The sequence below is a fragment of the Pectinophora gossypiella genome, chromosome 3, assembly GCF_024362695.1.
Source record: "Pectinophora gossypiella chromosome 3, ilPecGoss1.1, whole genome shotgun sequence".
NCBI classification, from domain to species: domain Eukaryota; kingdom Metazoa; phylum Arthropoda; class Insecta; order Lepidoptera; family Gelechiidae; genus Pectinophora; species Pectinophora gossypiella.
Genome location: NC_065406.1, coordinates 6,413,605 through 6,441,118, shown reverse-complemented (window position 1 = coordinate 6,441,118; position 27,514 = coordinate 6,413,605). Strand labels below are relative to the sequence as shown.

The 27,514-nt window shown below is 36.5% G+C and overlaps 2 protein-coding genes across 2 annotated transcripts; both read left to right on the top strand.

Moving 5' to 3' along the window:
* Positions 1-21,613: 21,613 nt before the first annotated feature.
* LOC126382275 (caldesmon-like) lies at positions 21,614-22,583 on the top strand. The gene is made up of 2 exons (XM_050032089.1): positions 21,614-21,653; positions 22,171-22,583. Exons 1-2 carry the CDS (start codon positions 21,614-21,616, stop codon positions 22,581-22,583), a joined length of 453 nt encoding a protein of 150 aa, XP_049888046.1.
* A 2,339-nt stretch (positions 22,584-24,922) lies between these two features.
* On the top strand, positions 24,923-26,313 carry LOC126381595 (ATP synthase subunit g, mitochondrial-like). The gene is made up of 2 exons (XM_050031063.1): positions 24,923-25,153; positions 25,989-26,313. Exons 1-2 carry the CDS (start codon positions 25,025-25,027, stop codon positions 26,157-26,159), a joined length of 300 nt encoding a protein of 99 aa, XP_049887020.1. The 5' UTR covers positions 24,923-25,024; the 3' UTR covers positions 26,160-26,313.
* Positions 26,314-27,514: the final 1,201 nt, after the last annotated feature.

Sequence of the window (27,514 nt, the reverse complement as noted above, 5' to 3'; positions counted from 1 at the left end):
TGCTAATTCCTGTAAATACCATCTAATTTTATTTTAAGTTATATCTGTCCTTTTCTTATCCGCCGAAAAGGAAAGGGACGGGTAATCGACAAGCATAAAATTTATGGAACACACGTAAACCAACCGTCTAAAAATTTTACGTCAGTCAATAACCCGACACATTAATTTACTCATTCTTCCTAAAATTAAGAGCTGTGAATCATCCGGCCCTTTCCTTTTCGACGGATACGAAAATGACGGATATAACCTAAAATAAAATTAGGCGGTGTCTGCAGGAATCGGGGCCATTATGTAACTAGCTGTAAAACTACTACCACATCGGAATTTGTAACGCTGAGGGGAAGACGTGGCCAGAAAACCTCCCAGCACAGGGCCCTAGTCCTAATGTTTCATGTTTTCCTTTGTTTTCTTTTTTTTTAAATTCAGTTTGTATTACATAATTTATATACTTAAATACAATGGTATTACAATTACAGTCGGTGGAAGGAAAGTGAAAAATAAAGAGTTTATGTGACTTTATCACAGAAACAGTGTTTTATGAGCTCCCTGACAGAAGCAGGCCTGTCCATATACGCAGCACCCGATCACAAGTTGACGCGAAAGCCAGCCATCGCTCCCTTCGCTCATTTTTGAGGGAAATGTAAAGATTATGTCAATGGTAAGATTGTAGTAAAATGTTATCTTATTGAAATATAATCACTTATTACATTGGACTGGGTATTGTTAATGTCCCAAATCTACTAAATATCTATATTAATTCAATAAAAATATCCACCCATCCCAAAAGCTTGTTTCTTCTTCAAGTACCATCTCCATCCCTGAACTCGACGACCATTTGTCGATTATGTCGTGTCTTCAGACACGCGAATTAGTTCAGTAGCAGTCTCTTACGTTGTTTGTCCTTGAAGTTCTTCTCCCTTCCTCTTTTTTCTTCAATTTTGGTCTATTATTCCTGAAGATATGGCCAACATAATAATCTTAGGTTGTTTACCAACTAAGAAATGAAATTAATATAGCCGTGTAATATAGGTACCTACTTACCTACGCGAAAAAAGTGGCACTTAGGTAAGGTAGCTTAAAATCTAAATTCATTTTCTTTTTGTGTCTTATGTAATTAGTAACAACGCCCTATTTGCTAAGGTACTTATTTTATATGTAGTTAAGTTTTATCATTGAAGCCGAAGAAAATTCTGCTAGATAAATGCACAATCTGACCTTGAAGTATCAACCGTTAACCCTCGACTGATGTCAATCAGATTGGCGTTCTTAATTAAAGTTTTTTTTTTCATCTACTAATCTCTTCGTTGCTGTAACTGATTGCCCTGTCTAGGTATGCTAGCAGTCAATCAGTTTTAGTAACGCAGATAAGTCTATGACAATGTAAATGCATGAATGCAAATTCATTACTACTTAACATGGTTATTTGCTTCCACTGTCCAAGATAGGTAACCTACACAAAAAGCCTACGTCTAATATTTGTGTATGCACGTATACTTAATTGCTTTCCGTGTGTGCCCAGACTTTATTAATAACAAAACAATAATAATGTGCAAATATGAAGCAAAATAGCACGCCTATTTCTAGGGTAGGCAGATACGTTTCTTTCGAGGGTAACATCTAAAGGTAATAAACAAAACTGCGATGATCTTCAGTGCCAATGTTCATCACAGCTATGCACGTTACAGCGAAGAAACAATTCATCGATACACTATGCGTCGATATATCTTCTTGCGATGTGTTACAATCGCGAAAATACTAAATTGCGATGCAGGATACTGCGATAGATTAAAACTTTAATACACTGTGTCGTGCCTTTCTGTATCTGTTGTCCTTATGTCTCTGAATAAAGTGTTTATCTATCTAAGCTTGAATCTTGATATGAAGGACTAATAAGAAAAAGCCCTAATTTTTCGCGGTTCAATACATAGAAGTCTAGTTTTTAATATAAAAATAAACTACGAGTAGGTACATAAGGCTAAACAACAGGATATATCCTGTTCTAGACTCCTATGTGTCTAGACTTCTATGTATTGAACCGCGAAAAATTAGGGGTTTTTTCTTATTAGTCCTTCATATCAAGATTCAAGCTTAGAGGTTTAATATATTAAACCTCTTATTGTAATGGTGCGTCGCTTACAATTACATTCCTTAGGTACTCAACTTTTTTACGACATGCTTAGGTTGACAGGCTAAACGCGTTATCAGCGTTTTCTTTTCTTCCCGCAGTCCAGACGAGAAGTCTAAGAATAGACGTGAAAATAACTATGCATTTGAACAATTAGATATCTATACCTGTTACTTACACAACCACTGCATGTCTCCGTACGCATATTCCAAAGCAATTACAGAAAAAAATAATAGTTGAAAATGAAGGCTTATAAAACTGGTATTAGACGATTATTGGCGAGTTTATCCTAATTGAAGCGACTCGATGATGGATCACAGTCATTCCTCTGGGCGCTACTTAGCATTGTAATTGCCTATCATCTCATCTACTCACACCTAGGCTGTCATCTTCCCTGCCTGACTTATGTGGTTACGTTAATGGTGACATCCCCCATATAAAAGGCAATTTATGTTGCAAGCCAGGGATAAATTAAAAGTAAAGGATACGCTTTATTAGGCAAAAGATAAATGTGACGGGAGGTGCTATCTAAGGCGAAGGTCTAAGTTTACCACACAAGCTCATCAAAATGGTTAATCTTCATTTTTTATGCCAATTATAAAACCTTATAAGCAATATAAATACATAATATATGCGCTTGCTTCTCACTATGAGGTCGCAGGTTCGAATCCAGCGCAGGTCTACCAATGATTGTCGAATTTCTTTCAGAATTCATGTTTATATAAAGACCTCATAAATATTATCACGTGCTCAGCGGTGAAGGAAAACATCGTGAGGAAACTCAAGAGAAATGCATTTTCGGAGGTATGTTACCTAACCTGTGTTGGGCTGGTATTCCCTTCACTGATTGGAAGGTCAGACAGGCAGTCGCTTCTGTAAAAAACCGGACCTGTCGAATCTTCAGGTTAAGTTAGCAGACCCTGTGAAAAATGTGATAATGCTAGAGAGATGATAATGACTATCAGATAGCAGTATGATATAATAAATATCCATATTTCTGAGGTTTTACTCGTTATAAAGGATGCGCGAGACGAACCACAAGTTTTATGTGTATCTACGATGAATAGTACCTACTCAATGCACTCCGAACTATATAAATTATTGTGACGCTATATCTCAAATCGGTCAACAACATCCCATCTCCCTCACAGAGAATACAGCGAATTTATACATACTAATTTAAGAGCCACGCTCTTGTCGGTGTAGCATTCTCCATTCTTGTGTTTCAATTCTTTCACTTTCTTAAAAGATACGACGATCACTTTCCACGAAAGCTCTTCTTGGTCTTCCTCTTCCTCTCTTTCCTTGTAGCATCCCTTCTATGATACTTTTAATAAATTCGTCGTGTCTTATTAAGTGTCCAATCACCTTCCCTCTTTTCCCTTACTCCTACTAGCACTTCCTCATTAAGAACAATTTCAGTCCAATTTATTCTTTTCATCCTCCTCCAACACCACATTTCCATGCTCGAGCCTCTCACTGTCTTTCTGTGTCAGTGTCCAAGTTCGTTTTCTGATTGGTTGATTACAGGGAATTTAAGGCTCCCAAAATAGGCCTCCGACATCTGAACCCAGTTTCGCATGATATAAACAAAAGCTCATCAAAGTGAGCTCATAGTATCATCACATCATATTCACGCACGGTTTTTTACAACTATATTTTACCACACTCGTATGCTTAGTATGTATAATCACGTATTTTAATATACTTACTTACTCTTGTTTTATTATAAAACCTCATAGACTCATACAGCAGTGGTGAATAGTATCTCAGTAATGGGTAAGACACGATCCGTGCTTTGAACCAGGAAAACGATGAGCCGATTACGCATATTACAAAGTACATCAACATTATGTTCCGCTTTTTTTTAAAACGATTCATGGTTTTATTTCGAGTATTGTGAATGATAATGTATTGTATTATTATTACTTGTACTTGTTGAATCTTCCGAGAGGATGTTTTTGGTTGATGAATCATGAGAAACGCACTGTATGGATTATGTGTGATATTAAATCAATACCATATCATATTGATTATTAGGGGTTCAGTTTGGACTCTGCCTAAAATTGATTTTGTTACTAGTTTTTATAGAATATACTACATACAGGATCTACTCTTCTCCAGGGTCTACTCCTTTCCCGTGTTACTCTTTGACATAGGGACTTTATTTTCGGTTTCACATAAAATCCTGCGCACGGCACGCTTGTCCCAGCAAATAGCAGAGAGAAAGACCACTGCAAACAAAAATCCTTTGTAGTCCATAGAGTTATAAATTATAATTAGTCGTTATTTCTTATCTTCGCCAAAACCATGTCCAATAAACAATAATCATTCCACATCACGTCTACTGCAAGGTCTCTTGAAGACTTATCAGTTGAAACATTCAAAGAGTAGAACTAATTCTAGATATTACTCAAACATCGTAGCTATACAAAACTACTTAATCTCTGTATAGTGAATAGTAAAGAAAAGACACATAGAGTCAGGGAAGCGGTATAAGGAGCTCGGGACACGGGATTGTGTTCGGTTTCATACCGAATCCCGCGCTCCGGCCCGAATAGTAGAGACGAATAATAAAATATTTCAATTCAATGCTTTTGTTGCGTTATTCAAATTTCGAACAAGAAACTCGATTTTTCAGTTTACGGATTTCATTTATTTTCGGATTTATACAGGGTGTAAGTGATACCATTCAGAAAACTTTGGGGGATGTTTTTATCCATGATTCTGAGTTAATATCAAGTGGAATTTTCCGTCGCAAAACTCAAGAAAAAGTTAGTGTTTTTTTTAATTATTTTCAGTTCCATACTTTTGCGACGGAGGATTCCACTTGATAATTAACTCAGAATCATCATTACCTTCAGTAATCGGTACGGTTTCACTTATGTTATGTATATTTTATTCATATTAAATTTGGAATATTGCTAAGGTAAGTCGAGAGCGAATTTAATGACATGATAGCCATCCCTCCTAAGTACATGGCCATACCCCTGTAATATAATATGTTAAGCACCATGAAGTATTTAGGTAACGGTTGGTGATATCATCAGTTCATCACGAGGCTATAAGGATATAATAACCGTTGAGATGACGTCACAGGCCTAGGTCTTCTTCGTCACGATTTTTGATCAACGCCATTAAGTATATAAGTATCCAATATATTACTTTGAAGGTACTTTTGACGTTTTTGGTATATAATATATTAAAGATAAACGTATAATTTACTAATGTTAGTAGTGTCGAGTTGCCAAACCTTGGGAAATTATACAACAATGGACTAATGTGAGCTAACAAATTATGCAATTTTAATTTCGATATTAAACTGCATAAACACAACTGCATGTGTAATCTCTTGTAGAAGTTGGAAAGACAAGTCAGCAGAAAATAATTTGTGGGTCCCAAATACATTAGGGTAACAGGGTTCATGTGAAAAATGCAGCCTGGTCTGTAACTTCTGGAAACTAAAGTGTGTGATTTTGGTCTAAAGGGGGATTTTGTAGAGCTTTTAGGGTGGGGATGGCTTACCCTTGTCACGTCATGTGCATCGAACAAATTTTAAGGAGCTTCAAACACGATCCGGATTTTGTAGCGGTGTACTGCGCGGCGAGACGATGTTCGCGTATTAGGCATCAGCAGATTATATACCAGTCAATGCGACCTTGTCGACCGCTTCACCACAACCTAGTCGATGTGCGGTATCGTGTGAGAATCGCCTAAGGTACATACAATAAGTATAAAGTAACCCAAGTGAAACATAAAATATATCGCTACGTTCTGATACCTATTATAGGTAATCGAAATCCAATTTTCCGATCATTTTGCGCTACAAAACTGTGTTGTGACTTTATAATTGGTTTCCGTAACTTTATAGTCACGTTTTGATAATTTTAAATAAAAAAGAGTCTTATTGATTAATACTTCGATAATCGGCAATGGCCGTGAAAATCAATGTTATAGGTATATTTATGCTTTATACCAAAGTATCGGTATCGGTGATAATTTTTTCAATTGTCATTAGTACCTAAAATTATCTGTACTTACTTATATGTGCTTAATTTAAGAACAATATCCTCAAAAAAAATATGATTCGAAGGTCATAGTACTTCGGCTTGGTTCTATGCTGAACAGGTTTAGCTGGCTTTTCTTCCAAAAACCATCTGACGAATTTATTGTGTTCTTTCTAAGACGTTTGGCCATAGGTTAACCACCTAACACTATACGGTTCATCTCAGATAACTATTTTAAAACGTAAGCTAAGGCTGTAAGATTTCTTCTGATGGTTTATGGCTCACGCTACGCTCTTGTTGCTGCAGCATTCTCCATGCTACATTTTTAAGGAAAATAGTGTAGTGGTATCCTTCTTGCCTTCTGTCCCGCAGTACTCTGGCTGACGCGAGTGGGATAGCGCCCAGTGTAGTCTATTTCAAAGCCGTATTAGAACTCCTATCCTCCGCCCTACATCATGTTCCAGGTTAGTCCCCGTGACTCGCTCCTTCCGTCCTAAATTGCCGTACCGATGGCTCCCATCTCCGCCTCTGCAACTGTTGATGTCTTCGCCCGCATCCTCGGGCAAAGGTTCTACGTTATACCCCGTAGGTCCTTATCTGAACTCAGCCACCATCTCACTCCGGCCTACTGAAGTACTCCTACTTCAGCGCCCACCCCCGCGGCAAGGACGCGTCGAACAGGAATTGCTCCAGTTAATGCTCTTGTATGATACTAAAATCAAAGACAATTAATTTATGTTTAAGTCATATAATAGTTTGTATGTGTTGAACAGTGAATGCCCTGCAAATATAAACTTTTTAATTGTTTAATCATCTGTTTTATCTCCTCTAAATATCTAGCAAAAGTTCTTTGAACATCTGTTTACTTGCATATTTTTTACTGCTAAAATTCGAAATAGCACAGTAATAAAAAAGTGTAAAGAACTCAACCATCCTTTTTAATGAGTCTTCAAATGCTAAATTACTCAGGTTTAACTGTAAGTTTAGCACGGTTGCTGATTTTTTGGTGTCATTCAACTCGAGTAGTTACCACTTCTATTTGGGTCTCTCTGATTGAATTCACTTGGGATGACGGCACATAATACGTCCATTTACTTCATAATAACTCGGCTCGTTAGCGTATTGTTATAGTAATTCGGCGTCGCTACCAAATCGTATACGGTCTACGATATTTTGAACGAGTTCTTGTTATTTTAGGTCGTTCTGTCTTAAATGACGTCATGATATGATCACATCTTTATGCCCTAATTCTTTCGTAGTAAACAGAAATTGCTAAGCGTTTTTTTAACACAAAACTATAATTAAGATTCTCCCATGGAATAAATATTTAAATAGGTAATGCGCCCATAGTAGGTACCAACATATTTAGGCGCGGTGCTTTTGTTGGAATTTGAAATGTAATTACTCGACTTCACCCTAATCTTTAATAACTTTATACTAATCGCATCAAATCTGTTAAAATATGTATGTTGGTTTTTTTGTACACTTATCTGTACTATTTCACGTCTGAAAAGCTGATAAAGATTAAGTTCTATGCAATAAAGTAGGTATATTTAATTTGATTAGAAAATTGGTACTTGACATATCGAAAGCTAACAGGGATGGGCAAGGAATATAGCGTATTTTAAAGGGACGAAATTACTGTAGGTACCTACTTCTGGTTACTGCAATATCCAAATTTCACATGGAGGAAGTCGCGCCGGAAACCTAGTATCACTATAAATAGAACATAATCCGTCTAACGTGGGAGGTGATGATGACGACATTTTTTGCTCCAACTCTGATTAGATTTAGTCCGTCTCGCTGAATATAGATTCGTTAGGTACTTATGGCTACAGTTAGCGCAAAAATAGTTAGCTTTGCACGAAGTAGGTATTAGAAAAATACGTTTGTTTGAAAGCACTATCTTCCAACACAAGCTCATGCAGTGATAATGTATAAAACTTACACCAATGTATAAGCATGTTCTCATAATTTGCGTAGTATTTTGCACAGTCTGATAATCACATACGTAAAGACAAATATTATGGCATTAATAACAACATAACATGAGGAGCTCGGTCTGCGATAGTTGAAGTTAAGCAACTTTCGCAAAGGCCGGTCTTAGGATGGGTGACAACAAAAAAAGTTTTCATCTCGAGCTTCTCCATGCTTCGGAAGGCACGTTAAGCCCTTGGTCCCGGTTGCATTAGCAGTCGTTAATAACCACCAATCCGCACTGGGCCCGCGTGGTGGTTTAAGGCCCGATCTCCCTATCCATCCATAGGGAAGGCCCGTGCCCCTGCAGTGGGGACGTTAATGGGCTGGTGATGATGAACAACATAACATAACAGCAAGAGATACATCCATCGTAAGATGAACTAGTTAGTCACGCTACACCAAGCTTTCTGATAGACCAACGAACGTGAGAGTTAAACAAATAAAACTTGTTGATGTCGTATTCATCTGCAAAAACGTGGTTTCAACACAATATCATACGCTCACTACTATTTTCCACCAAATGGGGTAGTCAAAGGTACCTCATCAAAAAAGGAACTAAGTAGGTAAGTACCTTCACCTCATCGAGCTTTCTGCTGTGGTTTGAAATTACCTTTAACTCATTTTAAGACAAAATTGTATAAATGGCACAATGAAAAAAAAGTACTATACAATTGAAGAATTTATAAGATAAAACTAATTAAGAGTACCCATCGCACTACCAATATTGCATGCCTATTTAAAGCAAAAAAAAACATGTTTTAACATTAGTGTAACCGACCATGGTACTAATGTTACCATGTTTAAGCAAATAAAAATGATTATTTTTTATTTTATTTTGGTGCAAAAAGTGTATTTGCATTGTACTGTACAGTTGGTCACTACCACCGGAGTTGGCAGAGGTTTCTTTCAAAGATATTCCGTCTATTAAAAACATTTTATCTTTTTCGTTACATATGTAAGTAAGTACATATGTAAGTAGCTGCGCTGTCTAAAACTAAGGTATGCTTTGAATTGGCCAAGGCAAAGTTAATAGACGGTTTAAAAAAGTTACAAGTGTAGGCGCCACATCCGTCAGAGTAATTGAGAAGACAGCAAAAAAATCTGTCCAGTTAGACGCCGAAGGCAACGAACTAACAACGGGGGCGAGGTATAAAAACCTCATGGACGATGGAAAAAGTGTTGAATCGAGGTTACACTCACTCTTGACCGAGGCTCATGTGCACCAATACATGTAGCAAACAAAAAATCAGTATCGATAAACGGGTTTGACAAAACCATTGGCCCCATTCCACGTTTAATAACAGTTAATTTGCTGCAACAAGAGGAGTATGTTGTGTTACATCTATTTAAAACCAAATCACATGTTTCGAAAATGTGTCACAATTATTAATTTTGGTGTACTGTGCCTACTGATAAATCTAGTACTTATAAAAATAATCATAGACAATATTTTAAACCGACATTAGAAAACCAATCTTAGGACTTCTTATCAAAAGTGACTGCATTAATGATTGCGGGCCCGACTTTTTGTATGTAAGTGTACTTATTAGAAAAAATAAATCCTGTGGTCACGACGGTCTCGGGTACTATAACAGTCTAGGTACCAAAATTTTTTCTTTAAGTATATTTTTTCTTCAGTTGATTTTGATTACCCACCGATTATGTCTTCATAATATTGTGTTTTTTGTATTATTTGCCATTTGGTTTCTGTCCTGTGTAATAGTAAGTAATTTACTTGTCTGCCTGTGTCCGAAAATAATAAATGTTTCTTTCTTTCTTTATTTCTTTCATAATAAGTACGTATTTTGTTCATGCGGGTTTGAACTGAAACGCGGTTTTATCGTTTAAGCTTTATCTCTGGAAGCCAAAACTGAAAGCTAGATAGTAGCTTTTATAGCTCTACTTTTTGTTATATACATTAGCAGTGTTATTTAAAAACCAAGTCTAAAGATAAAGTAGGTTTAAAATAATAATCCGCGCCATGAAATAAGTCGACGGATTTTAATTAAACTAATTGACAAGTCTTAATAATTCTATGCAGAATCTGCGACAAGAGAGCCGCGGCCGTGCGACGTTTTTCCTGATACAGAATAATATTTTTAACCTTGTTTCTTTTGGACAAATTTTAAAACTTCACTACATTACATTTCTTAGGGCACACAATCACCCAAGAAAATCCGAAACAATATAGAATGGGTCGAAATGCCACAAGCGTCCGCAAGAATGATAAAAAATATATAGGTAATATCAAATCATTAAAGGATATAGCTTCAGCCATCATATTTAATAGTCGCGTTTATGGTTACAATATTCAACACCTACAGGAAGTGTACAATTATATTTCAATTTAGACAATTTGTGATTATGCTTTATGACGTAATCAGATGGGATTATTATTATATACTTATGTAATAGTAAAAGAATAATGGACGCAGTTGTCTAAAGTTGCACTTAGATAAAAAATAAAATTTTTAACAAAAAAAAACCGACTTCAAACGCAAAACTAAAAAGCAATAAATAAATTTACTTCGCACAAAGTAATTAGTACGTATTTTCAATTAGTTAATTAATTTTATAAATCTGAAGCCGGTGCCAAGGAAATGCTACAACGAAGTACCGATTCTTATATTTTTCAATACTGATTGTTTTGTAATTTTTTGTTTGACATTGTTTTGTAATTGCTTTGATATAGGTATTAAACAATATTATGTGTACATAGTAATTTGATATTGTAGTAGGGTTGTTGTAGCATTTACTTGGCACCGACTTCAGATTTATAAAATTAATTAACTAATTGAAAATACGTACTAATTACTTTGTGCGAAGTAAATTTATTTATTGCTTTTTAGTTTTGCGTTTGAAGTCGGTTTTTTTTTGTTAAAAATTTTATTTTATTTTACGATTTTAAGTGATGGTTAGACTGAGCAAGGATGCAGACAGACAGATTTTCTGATTTATATTGATATATAATAATATATGATTAGTAGTGATCACAATTATTATTGATGAACATGTTTACACACACACACACACACACTCACACACGCGCACACGCACACGAGCACACGCGCACGTACACACGCACACACACAGACACACGCACACACACAGACACACGCACACACACAGACACACACACACACACACACACACACACACACACGCGCGCACACACACACACACACACACACACACACATACACACATGTGGTTGTCAGTGGAAGCTGCTATCATACACACTCACGCACACATATAGATACAGTAGATTTCGCGTGGTTCGCTCGCTGCTAAAGCAGCTCGCGTGTCCTGTTTATTCGAAACTGTCCCTCTTCGTATGGCGGCCATCTTGTTTTTCCGCCATTTTGTTTTTTTTCACCGGCGACAGAATTTGACCAAGATTTAAATGGGTGTCGTGGAAACAAACAAAATCCAGGTGCAATAGGTTTGCCAGGCCGTAGGATGTCTCCCTGATTGGGAGCAGTTTTCAAAGATGACGTTCCGATCACACCCCTATACATCATTTTTAACCCCAAGACATTTTCTGGAAAAACAAAATTTTGTATGGCGGCCATCTTGTTTTTTCGCCATTTTGTATTTTTTTCACCGGCCATTAAATTCGACCAAGATTTAAATAGGTTCAGGTGCGATAGTTTCGCCAGGCCGTAGGGTGTTACCCTTATGCGGAGCAGTTTTCGAAAATCGGGAAGTATTTCCATACTTAACATGACGATCCGATCACAACCCCGATATATATTTTATACCCCGAGACATTTTCTGAAAAAACTAAATTGTCTATGGCGGCCATCTTGTTTTTCCGCCATTTTGTTTTTTTTTCACGCGCTATGGAATTTGACCAAGATTTAAATAAGTGCTCTGAAAGAAATATTGGTTCACGAGCGATAGTTTTGCCAGGCCGTAGAGTATCTCTCTGATGCGGAGCAGTTTTTGGTGACCAGAAAGTATTTCCGTACTCTACATGACGTTTTGAGTAAGCGCCCCATACATTATTTTTACCCAAAGGGGCTTCTTCTAAAATCGACAAAATTTTGTATGGCGGCCATCTTTTTTTTCCGCCATTTTGTTTTTTTGCACCGGCGTTTGGATTTGATCAAGATTTAAATACGTTTCGTGAAAGAAAAATTGCTCCAGGTTGTATAGTTTTGCCAGGCCATAGGGTGTCTCCCTGATGCTGACCAGTTTTCGAAGGTCGGGAAGTTTTCCCGAAGCCTAAAGAGCGATCCGATCAATATGACTTTACAAACGCACTAGTCGCTCCTACGATTTTTGAAAATTCCCCTCGATTTCTCTGGTCTTCCATCATCAGATCCTGACTTCCTTGACATGGGACCCCCTTGGGTACATCTCCTTTCAAACAAAAAAAGAATTATCAAAATCGGTTCATATACGACGAAGATATGCCCGAACAAACATAAAAAAAAAAAAAAAAAAAAAAAAAATATACGGTCGAATTGAGAACCTCCTCCTTTTTTGAAGTCGGTAAAAAGATAAAATAAGATAAAGTATTTAGTAAATAGGCATGGATAAAGAAGTGGGGTGAAGTTTGTCAACCACCAATTGAAAAAAGATAATACTGAACTGAAGAATAATTTATAATTTCGCTAGATTTTCTTTAGTTTTTCACGGGTCCGCTTTTCTGACAAAAGCTGCACACAGAGCTTGAAAAACGAACAAGCGAACCGAGGCGCGGTTTCATTTTCAGTTTTAGGTCCAGGTTTTTTATAGTAGCTTTTTTGACGTGGCTTATTGGAGGTTTGCTTCAGATAGCATTAACTACTTGGCCGGACAGTTGGGGAGCGCTGTGGGCTCTCACCCTGTACTCAATTTTAAAACGACAGGAGTTTTACAAAAGTGACGTCAAACAGATTAAATTTGTTTGGAATAATGATTCCAAACAAATTTGCTTTACGCAATGGCGTAACCAAGAGAAAATTTAAATCGAGTTTATATTCTAGATAGATGGCTAGATACGCGGCTAGATAATGACAATAGGTACATAGATCGAAAGAATTTCGCATGGACAGGAGGCGGACCCGGTTAACACGCTCGTCCCGGTTTGACAAGAGCTGCGGTTCAAGTCCCGTCCGAGTCAGATTTTTCTTCGATTTAAATTTACTCTTTGTGTTTACCTAAGTACGGGTAAGTGCTATCTCTCTCTCTTTCTCTCCTCGGCATTTATTATTCCCATCTGATGGTGGGGTCTGCCTTTTTCATACTTTTCTTCCTCTTCAGAGTAAGTGCTATAAAAACAAAAAGAATTTCGTAACAGTGAACTTAGACATTATTTGCAAATATCTACGGTTCATACTTAATTTTGATGTATTGCGTCTGTCGACGACGAACCGATGATTACAGTACTTATACATTAGACACGTGCAATTTTAAGTACAAACTCATGATTATGGGATTGTACATAACGATTTCTTTGATCAGTAAATAGGTTTACCTACTATATAATACGTTGACCTACCACGTATTATTTATGGACAATATTGTTGCTTCGTGGTAAGATTTGCTGTAGGTACATACCAAGCCAATAAGTAGTTGCTAGTTGGTATGTTTATATTTCGTGCCTATTGTTATAGGTACTACCTAATTACCTATATAAATACCTAGTTACCAGGGGGGATAAAATGGCCACATCGAAGCAATTCATCTAAGAAAACAATATTGCAATTTGACATTTGCGCATATAAAAGTAATTGCGCAATGCAAACAAATGTCAAATAGCAATATTGCTTTCTTAGATGAATTGCTTCGATGTGGCCATTTTAAACCCCCAGTTTATCAAAGACTAGTGATTGGATTCGGATTCGCTCGGGTATTTTTTTTTTTTTAACCTATTAAAATGAGTCTTTTGGAGAAATGCAGATCATAACAGAAAATCTCCATTGTCTTCTGGCGAGGAGTAGGTGCATATACTATTCAACTTTGCCTACCCCTTCCAGGATACAGGCACTTAATTCAGCAGGTACTGGGCAGATACTCATAGGCAGGTAATTGAAAGATGATAAGTACCATTAATAATTTACTCTATTAAAGTGCAGTGGGTATTTTTTGTAACTAGATTTCATTAACCTCCTTCCATCCGTAATGATGGCAGTCAAGAGTAAATCAATGGGTTCGTGTAACCATTACTAAAATTGCATAGCTGTCATGTACACAAAGACGAAAATTGATGATCCCGTCATTTAATGACACCATGTAATTTAATTTGCTTCTATTTCACAATGTCCGTACGGTTGCGAAGAAATCGAAGATGTAAAGTTCAAATAACGCTCAAGACGTTTTCAATTGAAAACGTTTAAAGAAGTTAAGCAACTTATGACACCGTCACCCACGTCCATAGTTAAGTAATAGCTTTATCGGGTGACCTGAACAACTTCCATGTGTTCAGGTAAGGTAGAGAATGCCATCCGAAGCAAATCTACAAAAAGTCATGACGAAGAAAAAGATGTATACAGACATCTTTTTACTACATAAATCTTGTTACTGTGCATCAACCGCACGTCACAGCTGACCTACCTAACTACATAAATACACACATACATAAACTCACGCCTCTTTACCACCGGGGTAAGCAGAAATCGGAGATTTCCATTTACCTACCTAAAACTACTTTTTGATTCTTATTCGATTTTTTGTGCCATCATTGCGGGAAGCGTTCCAGCTCGTCGCTCCGTCTCCTTCGTTACCTTTCCCACCTTGTTCACAGCATTTTGCGGAACTCGCTCATTAGCTTTTTTATCCCAAATTTGGATTTATACCGCACAGTCCGCACACTTTACGTTAGAAGTTTTTTATGACTACGTTTGCTATCTTAGTTTTAGTAGGCACATAACTGCCTACTACATGTATTTTGGTTCAGTCCCGTACTGTGCATACGACTAGATTCACAGTAAATACTTGTTCAAATAAAAATAAATTGATATAGTCATGCCGCCACCACGTCACGGACCATTGATGTTGCCTTCGTGAGCAGTTATAGAGCTATTGTTTACTAGATGAGCACACATTGTCTCATGCTCAGTCACCTCGAGTTAGTACATAGAAGGCATGTCACTAAGTGTGCTAATTGGGTAAACCTTTGAAAAAGATGTAATATATTTTGTAACTCTCGGTGACAATTTTCGAGTTGCATTCTTAGCGGGTGGTGAAGCGAAAGTGTTACCTATGTAACCTCAGCACGCGAGTCTTATGAACAGGGCCGTATTCAGTAAAAATAATAAGGGTAAAGAGCACTAGAAGCGTTGACTAGTTGGGAGAACCAAACTGTGCTTAAGGGAACTACCTACTATAATTGTATCACAATCCTGAGTAATCAGCATCAACATTAAGAAGAAGAATATACTTTTACTACTAACAGACGTTAAAAACAACAACAAAAAGCAGTATGAGAGAAATTGACATCCATTGAAAAAAATCTTAATTTAATTTACTGGAACAGTCACAGCACTATCACGTTCGCAATACTTCTTCCTTTACTAAACATTATAGCTCTTATACATGCAACATTGAGGTCCACATTGACCGACAACTGAATACAGTCCTGACGACGAGTCACGGCGACCACTGCCGACGTTGTGACAGAACAATTAGACCCACTGACTTTTGTGACGACACAAGCCACTCACCACTGTCACTTTTTGACCACACCATCATAACTGCCTCGTTACACCGCCAATTTGTAAAATATTAAATCCAATTATCGTCTTGCGAAACATCTTGTTAGTTAGTATTTATACGTACCTGCTTATTAAGCCTTTTATATGTTTAAATACAGTTGTATGTGGTTTTTTTTTGGCATTAGGCCAACACCCCACAAGGCGTTTAAACATAGCTGGCGAGGAGTGTATGTACATTGGTACTATATACCTCTGCCAACCCCTTCGGGGATACAGGTGTGATGTTATGTTGATGTTTATATCGGAAGGCATGATACCAAACACGGTTGATGTTTTTTATAGAAACATTTTCAGAATGAGAATCAGAGTTGTTCAACGTAATTATCATAGATAAACTTGTTCAAGGTCAATTTAACATTTTTGAATCTACGTCATTTCACAAGGTTTCTATAGCTGAGGAGAAGAAATGACAAGAAATTGCAACAGCAACACATCTTTTAAATCGATGTAGGTATACATTACAAGTTATTTAAGAACTAGAGAAACACATTTTATAACAGGCATTTTTATCATTCAGATAATCATTCATTTTAAATCAAATCAAGGTAATTTATTTTCAAGAACACATAGAATACAAAATACGTGGTAAAATAATTCAAATAATAATGTTGTGATATGTTCGGTCTGCATGCAGGCGTACAAATATACATAAAAAAATAAATAATAATGAAAGAAATAATTTATAAATTAATTAATCATTAGTCATTAGTTATTGCCATCATTAGAATCACACTTTTAACCAAAATCTACTAAACTGTTTAGACGTGACGTACGAAAAAACATCTATATCATCATCAATATTAAGTCTTGGTATTTGTTAATTATTTTTAGACAAGACGTAAAATCATGATCATTAGAATAGTCGTTTTAAAAATATTACTAAATATGAGAGTGTGTAATTAAAATGAGAGAGCAAAGTTGCTGAAGCGTAAACATAGATTTAGGAGCAATCGCAATTAATTAAGTTTATCTTCTAAATCTTTTACGTAGAACTCTCTGATTCAGCCTTTTTAACATTCAGCTCTAAAGAGTTATCCTTATTTTTATTCTAAGGTCTGTTATTTAACCTGAAAATATTGACAGGTCCCATTTTCACAGGTAGAATTGCCAATCTGACCTTGCCACCCGAAGATGACCATTACATAACCAATGCAGTAAATGACAGAAAAGGTCAGTGACAGTTACGTACTTAAGTTAAAAAAAAAATAGCCGGGAACAACGGCATAGCCATTGGGCATTGGTATTCTATCAATTCATGTTCCATCAATTTCAATAAATTAGGATTCTATACTCTAAACTCAAATTTCAACACACGTTAGAATTCTTCTGTAATATAATAACCTTGTCCCCCTTTGAAGCCAATCAACTTATTCTTCTTATTGTGCGAAATAAGCATTTGACGACTTTGACTTGCCTACAAATACGAGTGAGTGCGCCGCTGATTTTATAAGGAGGTACCTATATTGTAGATAAGTTCCGAAGCTAGAAAATTTTAAATAAAAGGAACATCCTAACTTCTTCGGGTGATAACTTGTCACTGCACTACATTTACATTAAAAGATTACAAGTTCCTTTCTAAAAACTGAAGACTTGCTGAATTTATATAGCCACTCTGTTTAAACGACATTTTTATGATTAATATAACAATATCACAGTATCCATCCACTGCTGAGAATATGCATCCTCTTTTCCAATCCAGGTCCAGCATACCTCACAAAATGGCCACATCGACGCAAATCATTTAAGAAAGCAATATTGACAACTTTCTTTCTTTCTTTTTGTCTTTTTATTTTGTTAAGCCAGTCATAAGCTTTTGTATTTCTTTGTTTTGGTAACATAAGTAGGTACGTATACTAGCTAGCTTAAATAACATAAATATCCAGGAGAGAGGCATCATAGGCTGTAATACAAGTATTCATATACTTAGTCAGCTATGATACCTACCTCTTTATACCTGTGTCTAAGACCAAGCTATTTTAAGGAAAAAATTGTACCTACTTTTTTGGCAATAAACATAACATAAACTGCCTATATACGTCCCACTGCTGGGCACAGGCCTCCCCTCAATCAACCGGAGGGGGCAATAAATTATTATTATTATTGCTATTTGACATTTGCTTGCATTGCGCACTTACTTTTTTATGCGCAAATGTCAAATTGCAATATTGCTTTCTTTGATGAAATGCTTCGATGTGGCCTTTTTAACCCCCCAGACTACCTGGATAGTGGTCTGCCTCTAAGTCGTAAATAAAGTAAGTATTTAATTATGTTGATAACATTATCTATTTGCGCCTACAAGTTTCTGTAAGGTGACATGTCCCAATCGCGCAAACAAGACAATATCAAAGGCGCTCTATCATTGTCAGTACAGGCGCCTACACAATGTATTGCGTGGTGCCTGCTGAACTGTCACTTTACTTCTTCTATCGTGTGGGTTGTGAGGTGGAGTACCAACCTCATCAACCCTGGTGTCAAGGTTACTATTGAACCGGCAAAGGCCCCTGACATGGCTCATTATAACGACTACTTACTTACATCAGTAGGTAGTAACCGGGACCAACGGCTTAACATGCCTTCCGAAGCGCGGATCATCTTACTTTCGAACAATCAGGTGATCAGCCTGTAATTTCCTAACCAAATTAAGGACCACAAAGTAATCACTCTACTAAATTCATACTTTAATGCCAAAATTGTGTTATGTTCAATAGAGCTTTTTATAAAAAAAAAACAAATTGATATACACAAAAACGATATACCTATTAATTCTGTAATTTTCAATGGTCCCTATTAGCAAGCCTGTATTGCTTTATACGAAGTGGGACTGTAAGTTATATTACGACAAGTTTTCAGGGTTGTAAACGAAAGATCTATAATGTTATAAATTGAGATGGTGCACCAGTACCCAGCTGTCAATGTTATCCACGCGCCTCAAGATCCTTTTTGTTTCTTGTTTAAATTCGCCTTAACAAAAGCAGGCAAAGATCCTAGGACCATACTGCCTTAACTTTAATATTTATTATCCAAGTGCACCTTAAAATAGGTCTAAGTCTTTTCTTCAGTTTTCAATATCCGATTAGGCTAAAGCCTTGATATAAATTTTCTGTATAACATAGATCTATAAGCATTGATATAGGCTTATAGGATGTTAAACATTTGAAAGATGTCTGAAACACGTCGACTCTACCAAGCAAGTTTAATTCGTCACAAATTTCGAATCTATGGCGTAACGTTGCTAATAAAGTATAAAAAGCAAATACCTATAAATAATATCGGTGCAAATATGGGCAATTGCGAAAGTTTCGCCATACGAGGAACGCGCTCAAATTATGCTTAGCTCAAATAATACAAGACAATTGATTTAGGTCAACGATTTGTTGAGTGCATTTGAGAATTTGATTGCCTAATATTATAGAATGGAATATTCTCAACTGATCCAATTATTGGCATCATAGTTAATATACTTACTATTAAACAGAAACGACTAATGCAGTACAATTATTGATTATATTTCAATAAGATAGCAATTTACAATCGTCTCAATGCGTGTTAAGAACTAGATCTGTCAAAGTACGTAAGCCAGTGTTGTGACGTCCATGAGCATAGTGATGTATCAGTCGATATTATGACGATCGATTCGTACGATAACATCAATGTGTGGTGTCCATGTAAAACGAGGTTATTTACATGAAGTCTCCGGGGTATGACAAAAGTTTAGACAAGTCTGGGGTACCCTGAAACTTGTAACTTTCGAAGAAATAGGAATAACCCTAAAGCTTTATATTACGGCAATAAAATCTGCAGCCAATTTGATGAACAAGGTTGTTCAATCTAATTTATTTGCAAACGTTTAGGCCTTGTTTACTACCTATTTGCATTCGGAGAAACTACTTACTGCAGACGTTATGTCACTGGTAAACTAATCAGCTTAGCACTGCCAACTGACTGGTATATTTCGTGAATTATTTCACAAACACAACCTGAAACATGACTACAAAGGAATTTAACTAAATTATTTACTTACGGAAAAACTACTACTACTTACTTACTTTTTTTTGTTTTTAGAGGTTGCTTGAATTATCTGTAGAAACTGCCCTGAGTCGAGATTCGCGCCCAACAGGGCGTTGTCTTAAACGTTGTACCGGGTGAGAGCTTTCAGCGCTCTCCATTTGTCCGGCCAAGTAGTTAATGGCATCTGCGGCAAATCTACAATAAGTCCGTCTAAAAAAGGCTTAAATCAATCTCGCTTCAAGCTTGTATTGGTGCGGGGAGCGGAGAGTATCCCTTACGTTAAAAGTATTAATATTTATCCTATCTTTTGAACCATAATAATGTAATCAGTGAGGAAGAACTTAGATGTTATAGGTATCTAGTTAACTTGAATAATTATGTCGTATAAGAGCCTCAACATATCATGATACAAATGACTACTCGTACAAAGTAGATAGATAAAACATTTATTTGGTCTACATACACAACTACTACATGCATACAAAAAAGTAAAAGAAATACCTATAGGTACTTATGTAAAAACATAATCTACTTATCTTAATTGAAATTATAATAATCATATTTTAGCATTTCAATTGAAGGACTCCCAAACATGTCCTCAATGTCAATGAACTATACGTGCAATAAACAGTTTTGATCAACGATGACTTATATTGAAAATAATCTTAAATTTTCATGTTACAAATTCATACCTCAATCATTTTCCTTTTAGGGTTGCGTATCAAAAGAGTAAAAAGGTTCTCTATTTTTACTCATAAAATTTTATGTACTTAGTAATTTACAGTGGGACATTGAGGGCTATTCATAATAACTATACGATTCATCATATCCATCTTGGCACTTCTGTGGCGGCAATTTGTCCAGCGCAGTAGTCATGCCTTAAGCGGCAAATCTACAATAAGTCACGTTAAAAATAATTGAGGAGTTCGGTGGCGCAGCGGTTAACGCGCTCGGTCTGCGATTGTTGAAGTTAAGCAACTTTCGCAAAGGCCGGTCATAGGATGGGTGACCACATAAAAAAGTTTTCATCTCGAGCTCCTCCGTGCTTCGGAAGGTACGTTAAGCCGTTGGTCCCGGCTGCATTAGCAGTCGTTAATAAACACCAATCCGCACTGGGCCCGCATGGTGGTTTAAGGCCCGATCTCCCTATCCATCCATAGGGAAGGCCCGTGCGTGCCCCAGCAGTGGGGTCGTTAATGGACTGGTGATGCGACTGCAAGTTGTGATGCGATTACTTGAGACTCTTACCCCAGGGAGTACTTATATGTTTTTTTTAAATTACATAACAATGAATACAAACGATTCTCAAGAAGCATAAATGAAACTACGTATAAACATCAAACCTGTCTTACAGAGCAGACCGGATAATGTTATTTTTGGAAGATTTGATTACAGATTAAACTGTTTGTATGTTTTAAATTATACATGCTTGATTTGAGTGTTGTACAAGCTGTAGATATACAGCTCCTAAGCATTATGACATGATCCAAGTATCACATTTCAGGGTGTCGCTCCTGTGTGGTATCGCCACCACCGTTAATTTCTTATTACAATCTTGGCCCCAAAGCCTCTCAATAAAGTCGATTTTTTATAAAGTCGACTTTGTTGTTCTATACTACTTATTCAATGAATCACGACTTTCAAACTGGCATTAAAAAGTAAATGGTTTTTTCTTATTAGTTTTGTTGGTTTTGCAAATCTGACTGCGTCAACCTGCCAACTGTCACATCAATTCGAAATTATCGTAAATCTTGTTTATTATGGTCACAGAACTTTTATAGGCTACACTAATGGCGAGAGTCGCTAGAATGGTTCTTGACCTCGCGCTAGGTATGTAAAATCTAATGAAGTCTTAAAGAAACTGTGACCAGCAAAACAAAACCGAAGACTGGCTTCACGGCGGTCCCAAGTAACTGAGTTATAGTATGGTAAACACATTATCTGATGTGAATTTTGTTTTGTTTGTTGCAGTTTCTCTCGGGACAGCTAAACCCGCCGTATCAAAAGTATGGTTGGCTACAAAGTCTGCTGTGTCACAAACCAAAGCAAGGCCAGTCATACAACATTCTGTGGTGACAAAAATAGAGTCTTCTGTGGACAGTCTCACAGACATGCTGATGCAAAGATTAAAAAATCTCCGTAACCAATTACTCCCAAAGGAGGAACAGTACCTCATAAAACAACTTGAAATAGTTAGGCGGAAAATGAAAGAAGATAACGATAGTGGGCCGTGGTGCTAAAACTTAAGACGATGTTAATTTTTTATTTGTGTGTATACTAAGTTATTTTTTTACTGTCTACGATACATGACTTTTCTATTGAAACTAATAACTTACTCACATTCCAGCGACAAGTAAAGCCTTAAGGCCTCCGTTTGCAACTGCATGGCAATATGCTAAAATAGAAATCGTGCCTCCAATGACAATTGCTTTCTTCAATGGGCCTGCCGGCAAAAACTTGGAAAACAAAGTGGCACAGTTTGTAGACGGCTTCATCAGCGGTTTGGAAACAAAAATTAAAGATATGGATGAAGCCGAAGCACGCGCTATCAGGGAGAAGGAAGCCAAATTAAAAGCTGCAGAGGAAAAGGCAAAGGCCAAATTGAAGGAACAACAAAAAAAACAGGCCGCAGAAGCAGCAGCGACAGCCAAAAAGGCAGAGGAGGCCAAAAAGGCCGAAGACAAGGCGAAAGAAGAGAAGGCAAAAGCAGAAAAAAAAGATGAAAAGCCAAAAGAGGATAAAAAACCACCTAAAAAGTGACTCATTTTGCCGAATCTGACGTGGATCACACATGAGTCTTAGATTATTAAACAAATCTATTTATGCCTAATTTCACTCATATTTCTATACATATACATAGATACATAAAGTCACGCCCAGGAATTTGATTTTATTTATGTGTTAGATGACTGTCTCAGATAAGTAAATATAAAATAATCTTTAGATTTTCTTTATAAAATATACCAAAACTAGACTGTCCAGGATAATAAACAACACGAATTATTTTCGATTGTGAACTTTTTATAAAAATCTCTAAAATTAACGATTCTTTATGATATCAACTTTTCTTTCCTTGCTTAGTTGATCCTTTTGGAATGTTATTGGGATCTAGATTTAGGTAAATTATATGTATTAGGTACATGTAGAATATTTTATAACTTTTAAATATGGAATGGGAGCTTACTTGTTTTACAATAATTGTGAATTACATTTAATTAAATAAATATTTAGGATTGCATCTGATTTGTTTCATTTGGTATGTGAATTTGATTATTGCTCGCCTGTTTATCCGCTAATTTGTAGGTATACCTATGTGCTATTATGGTTTGATGCAAAAGCCTAATTATTTAAAAATGACTACTTAATTGTAAGTATTACTTTATTAACTTCACTATTACCTGCCGGTTTTTAGGGTTTTAAGTCTCAAAAGGAAAATGGAATCCTTATAATTTCTTCTAACCTCCTTTAACATTTATACTTAAAGTCAAATTAAAAATATTAGTAAGTCAAGTAAGTATGACATTTAATGTCACTCAGGAGCAGTAAAGGACGGACATAATTGGTTAGCTATCAGTGAAAAAAATACATACTTTTCTCTTTAACATTTTACAGTCCATATTTTTCAACTGCTTACCTACTGGTCACTTTATAATAACTTACTGTCGAATTATAAGGAGAAATGACTACAGGTTTAAAATTGTCAAGCAGCTTCCTCCGTACGTATATTTATAATTTAATACAAAAAAAAATACTTTTTCAATCTTGAACTGTGAAAAAGAACTCAAATACAGAAATCTTTACCAGGCCGACTAAGGTGTGAATCTTATTTCAAAAAGCCTTTCCACTGTAAATTCATTAGATATGCCAACAGTGCTGTCAAAAATAATAAAAAAACATAGGTACCGGTAGAGTGGACTAGATGGACCGAAAGGTTCTAATTTACCTATATATTGGTGCTAATTCCTGTAAGTAAATACCATCTAATTTTATTTTAAGTTATATCTGTCCTTTTCTTATCCGCCGAAAAGGAAAGGGACGGGTAATCGACAAGCATATAATTTATGGAACACACGTCAATTTTAAGCACAAATCTAAACCAACCGTCTAAAAATTTTACGTCAGTCAATAACCCGACACATTAATTTACTCATTCTTCCTAAAATTAAGAGCTGTGAATCATCAGTCCCTTTCCTTTTCGACGGATACGAAAATGACGGATATAACCTAAAATAAAATTAGGCGGTGTCTGCAGGAATCGGGGCCATTATGGTATGGTACATAAAGGGGGCATATTAAGGCGGCGATCAATAGAACTTATAGGTCATGATTTAAGTATGTTGGGACCATAACACGTAGCTTAAAGAGATACTTAGTACATAAACCTCTTTCAGGCTTTTTATTAGATAATCTATCTTTTCGTTGAGACAATGGATTTTGCAGGAGCTTGAAAACCAGCCCGATACAGGTTAGGTCACATATCTCAGAAAAGGTATTTCTCGGAATGAATGTTAGTTTCCTAACAATATTTTCCTTCAGCGCTGAGCACGTGATAATCATTTATGATCCAAACACAAAACTTAAGTTATGCATGCTCCTTCAATAAAACAACTACAGAAAGTGTGTTTTATAAAAACATTTCCATTATTCCAGGAAACCGTTTCGTTGCGGTACGTGATTTGGCCGAATTGTACAAACCAGCAATAAACCAGCAGAAAGAAAAACTAATAGAGATTATCAGAGGTGAATTGATTCAATACTTCATATTATTATTATTTCATCCTACTTTGTCACAAACAAAAATCTTTATTGTACTCTTTTATTCAAAAGTCATAGATAATACTTAACTTCCAAGTTAATTGCACCTACGTATAGTATTCATCGAAATACTTTGGTAAGTACTTATACGTGTTTTTTTGCTGTCATTTTTTTATACTACACTAAGCTGATACGAAAAAGATATTTTTACTTGATAATAACTATATTGATTAATCTGATAAGTAGATACCTGTGCTTTTACCTAATCTTATCACACAATAGTGGAATAATTAGAGAGTGGCCCGGTAGTAAAATTTATATCAAATTTTGAGTAAGGCAATAAAATATGTCCTCTTAGGGCTTCATATCAAAAATAGCTGCACGTTGTCTTCTGTTTACTGGCAGCTCTGCCCACTCCATTAGGAGTTTTGGGTGTAAATTTATATATGTATGCATTTTTTATAATTACAGAGCGAGCCGATGCTGCCTCAAAAACTAAAGTAGCAAGAAAATTAAAAGTTTTCAAGGAATATTACAAAGTGGAAATGTCTCCACCAAATGCCAACGAAATGCAGGTATTTATCTTTAAACCTTATATGGGCTAGGTATACAGAAAATCTAACCTGTTTACGTAAAATTGATAAACTTGTGTCTTTTAGTTTGCACTTAGGGAGTTTTGCATCATTATTCAGTAATCTCCAAGATTGAAAGGTTGGACGTCTCAAAAGAGGGTGGAGAGGAAGATAGGGAGCAAAATATTTATTCCAAGACAGGGAACGTTAAAAGAGACGCCCCTCACTCGTCGTACTTAGTCAGGAAAAGATGCTCTGTCAAAGAACGGGTCCAAATGTCCTTTTAAACGCTATTATTGGGGAACCTGTCGCTATATGGGACATGTATCCGTCTTAAGATGATGATGGAAGCAGTCAGGCACGCAGGATATATTAATGTGCGCAGACGTTCGCGCAAAACTCAGGCGCACACACTCATCTTACCCCTCCTTGCTTCAGTGGAACGGAAAACCGATACGACTGAAGGAGAGGTCAGATGATGTGTCTGGCCGAAGATAACTATTTGCCCTCTACCGTCGCCCTAGGCCATCCACCTTGCCTTGCTGAGTCGCCAACTCAGCCAAGCTCTTTTGCATATCTGCATTGGGCTGCCTTTCTCACCTAAACAGACTTTATGCGCTTTGCGCGAGGGAAGCGCATACGAAACTTGCCCACCGAAGTAGCAAGCCCCTCATCCAGGTTTAGCCCGTGCGTCTTATGATGAGTTTATGACCATAGTGTTTTTTTCGACGGAAAATTCCACTTGATATTAACTCACAATCATGAGCCGAATCATCCCCTTCAGTATTCGGTACGGTGTGACTAACATCCTGTATGTAAATAAATCCTTGCGTTCCAGAAGTTGCAATTAGACTTGGCATTGGTGAGGGAGTTCGTGGCGGCGGGTTGTTGGAAGCATTTGACAGTGAAGCAGGCCTGGTTGCTGTTCCTGGTTGGTCTGGAGATCAGCCTCTGGTTCTTCCTCGGAGAAACAGTCGGGAAGTGGAGCCTCGTCGGCTACAAAGTTTAGGAACATTACCAAGGAACGCGGCAACTGTAGGCTTCATATCAGGACAGCTTGCCAAAAAGAATTTTATTAAAAAAAAAAAACAAAATATGCCAATGCATTACATATATTAACAAAAAATTAAATTATTAGTATTGAGTAAAACTGACGAAAAACATTTTCTTCTTTCTATTTAATTTATTATGAATTTTAATTAAGAAAGCAGTAACGATAAGTCCGACATTTTATCACGTTTTTCTGTGACGTCACAGTGTTTTTTCATACATGTGGGTGCATCTAATAAATGAGTTTTTAAAATTTATATTAAATAGGTACATAATTACATAGAGTAGTCCCACAATAACTACATTACAAATGCAGCATTAATAACGACGTTAATAAGATTATTGTTGTTAGTACTTAAATAATTAAAATGCATTATTTTATCTTCAAAAATTACTACAAACAACGATCTTATCAATGTAGGTACATCCTGGTACAATCTAGAGTTTAGTACGTAGGTAGGTACCTAGGTATTTGCCTGCTGTCGCAAATTCGGAGAATAGATAGTGATATTTTTTTAATCTAATAATGTATATCCGATAACGTAATAGGTACCTCATATCATCTGTACCTTCAGTGAAAAGTAATACAACTCGAGTCGTATGATTTTTTGAGTTATTAGCACACGCTTCATGTACAACAAATCCTCTTTCTTTCTGATTATCGTAACTCTAGCTATTATAAATACGAAGATAATTTTTGTGTTTAGTGATATAATTACAGTTTGTGAAGGATTTATGCTGTTATAATTACACGTGTAACATACTTAAATAATTTTAAACTGCATTGAACCGGCTTTCACTAAATATGTGGGTAGCTAGATTTGCTTGCTGTCGCAAAACCGAAGATGGTAATAACTTTTAATCCATCATCATCATCTCCATAGCGTCATCCCGTTTTCCACAGTGTCCACTTACCTAACCTGAAGCTTTGACAGGTCCGGTTTCTTACAGAAGCGACTGCCTGTCTGACCTTCCAACCCGCGAAGGGAAAACCAGCCTAATACAGGTTAGGTCACATACCTCCGAAAATACATTTCTTGAGAATGAGGGTTTCCTCACCATGTTTTCCTTCACCGCTGAGCACGTGATAATCATTTGATCCAAACATGAATTCGAAAATAAGTTCGCCAATCATTGGTTTCAGCCTGTGCTGGTTTCGAACCCGCGACCTCAATGTGAGAGGCAAGCATTATACCAACTGAGCTACCACGGCTCATGACATGGTGATAACTTTCAATCCAATAACGTGCCTTCCTAACCTTGTGTCATCTTACTTTTGGCCAAACATGTTGTAATCAGCCGTAATATTTTAAC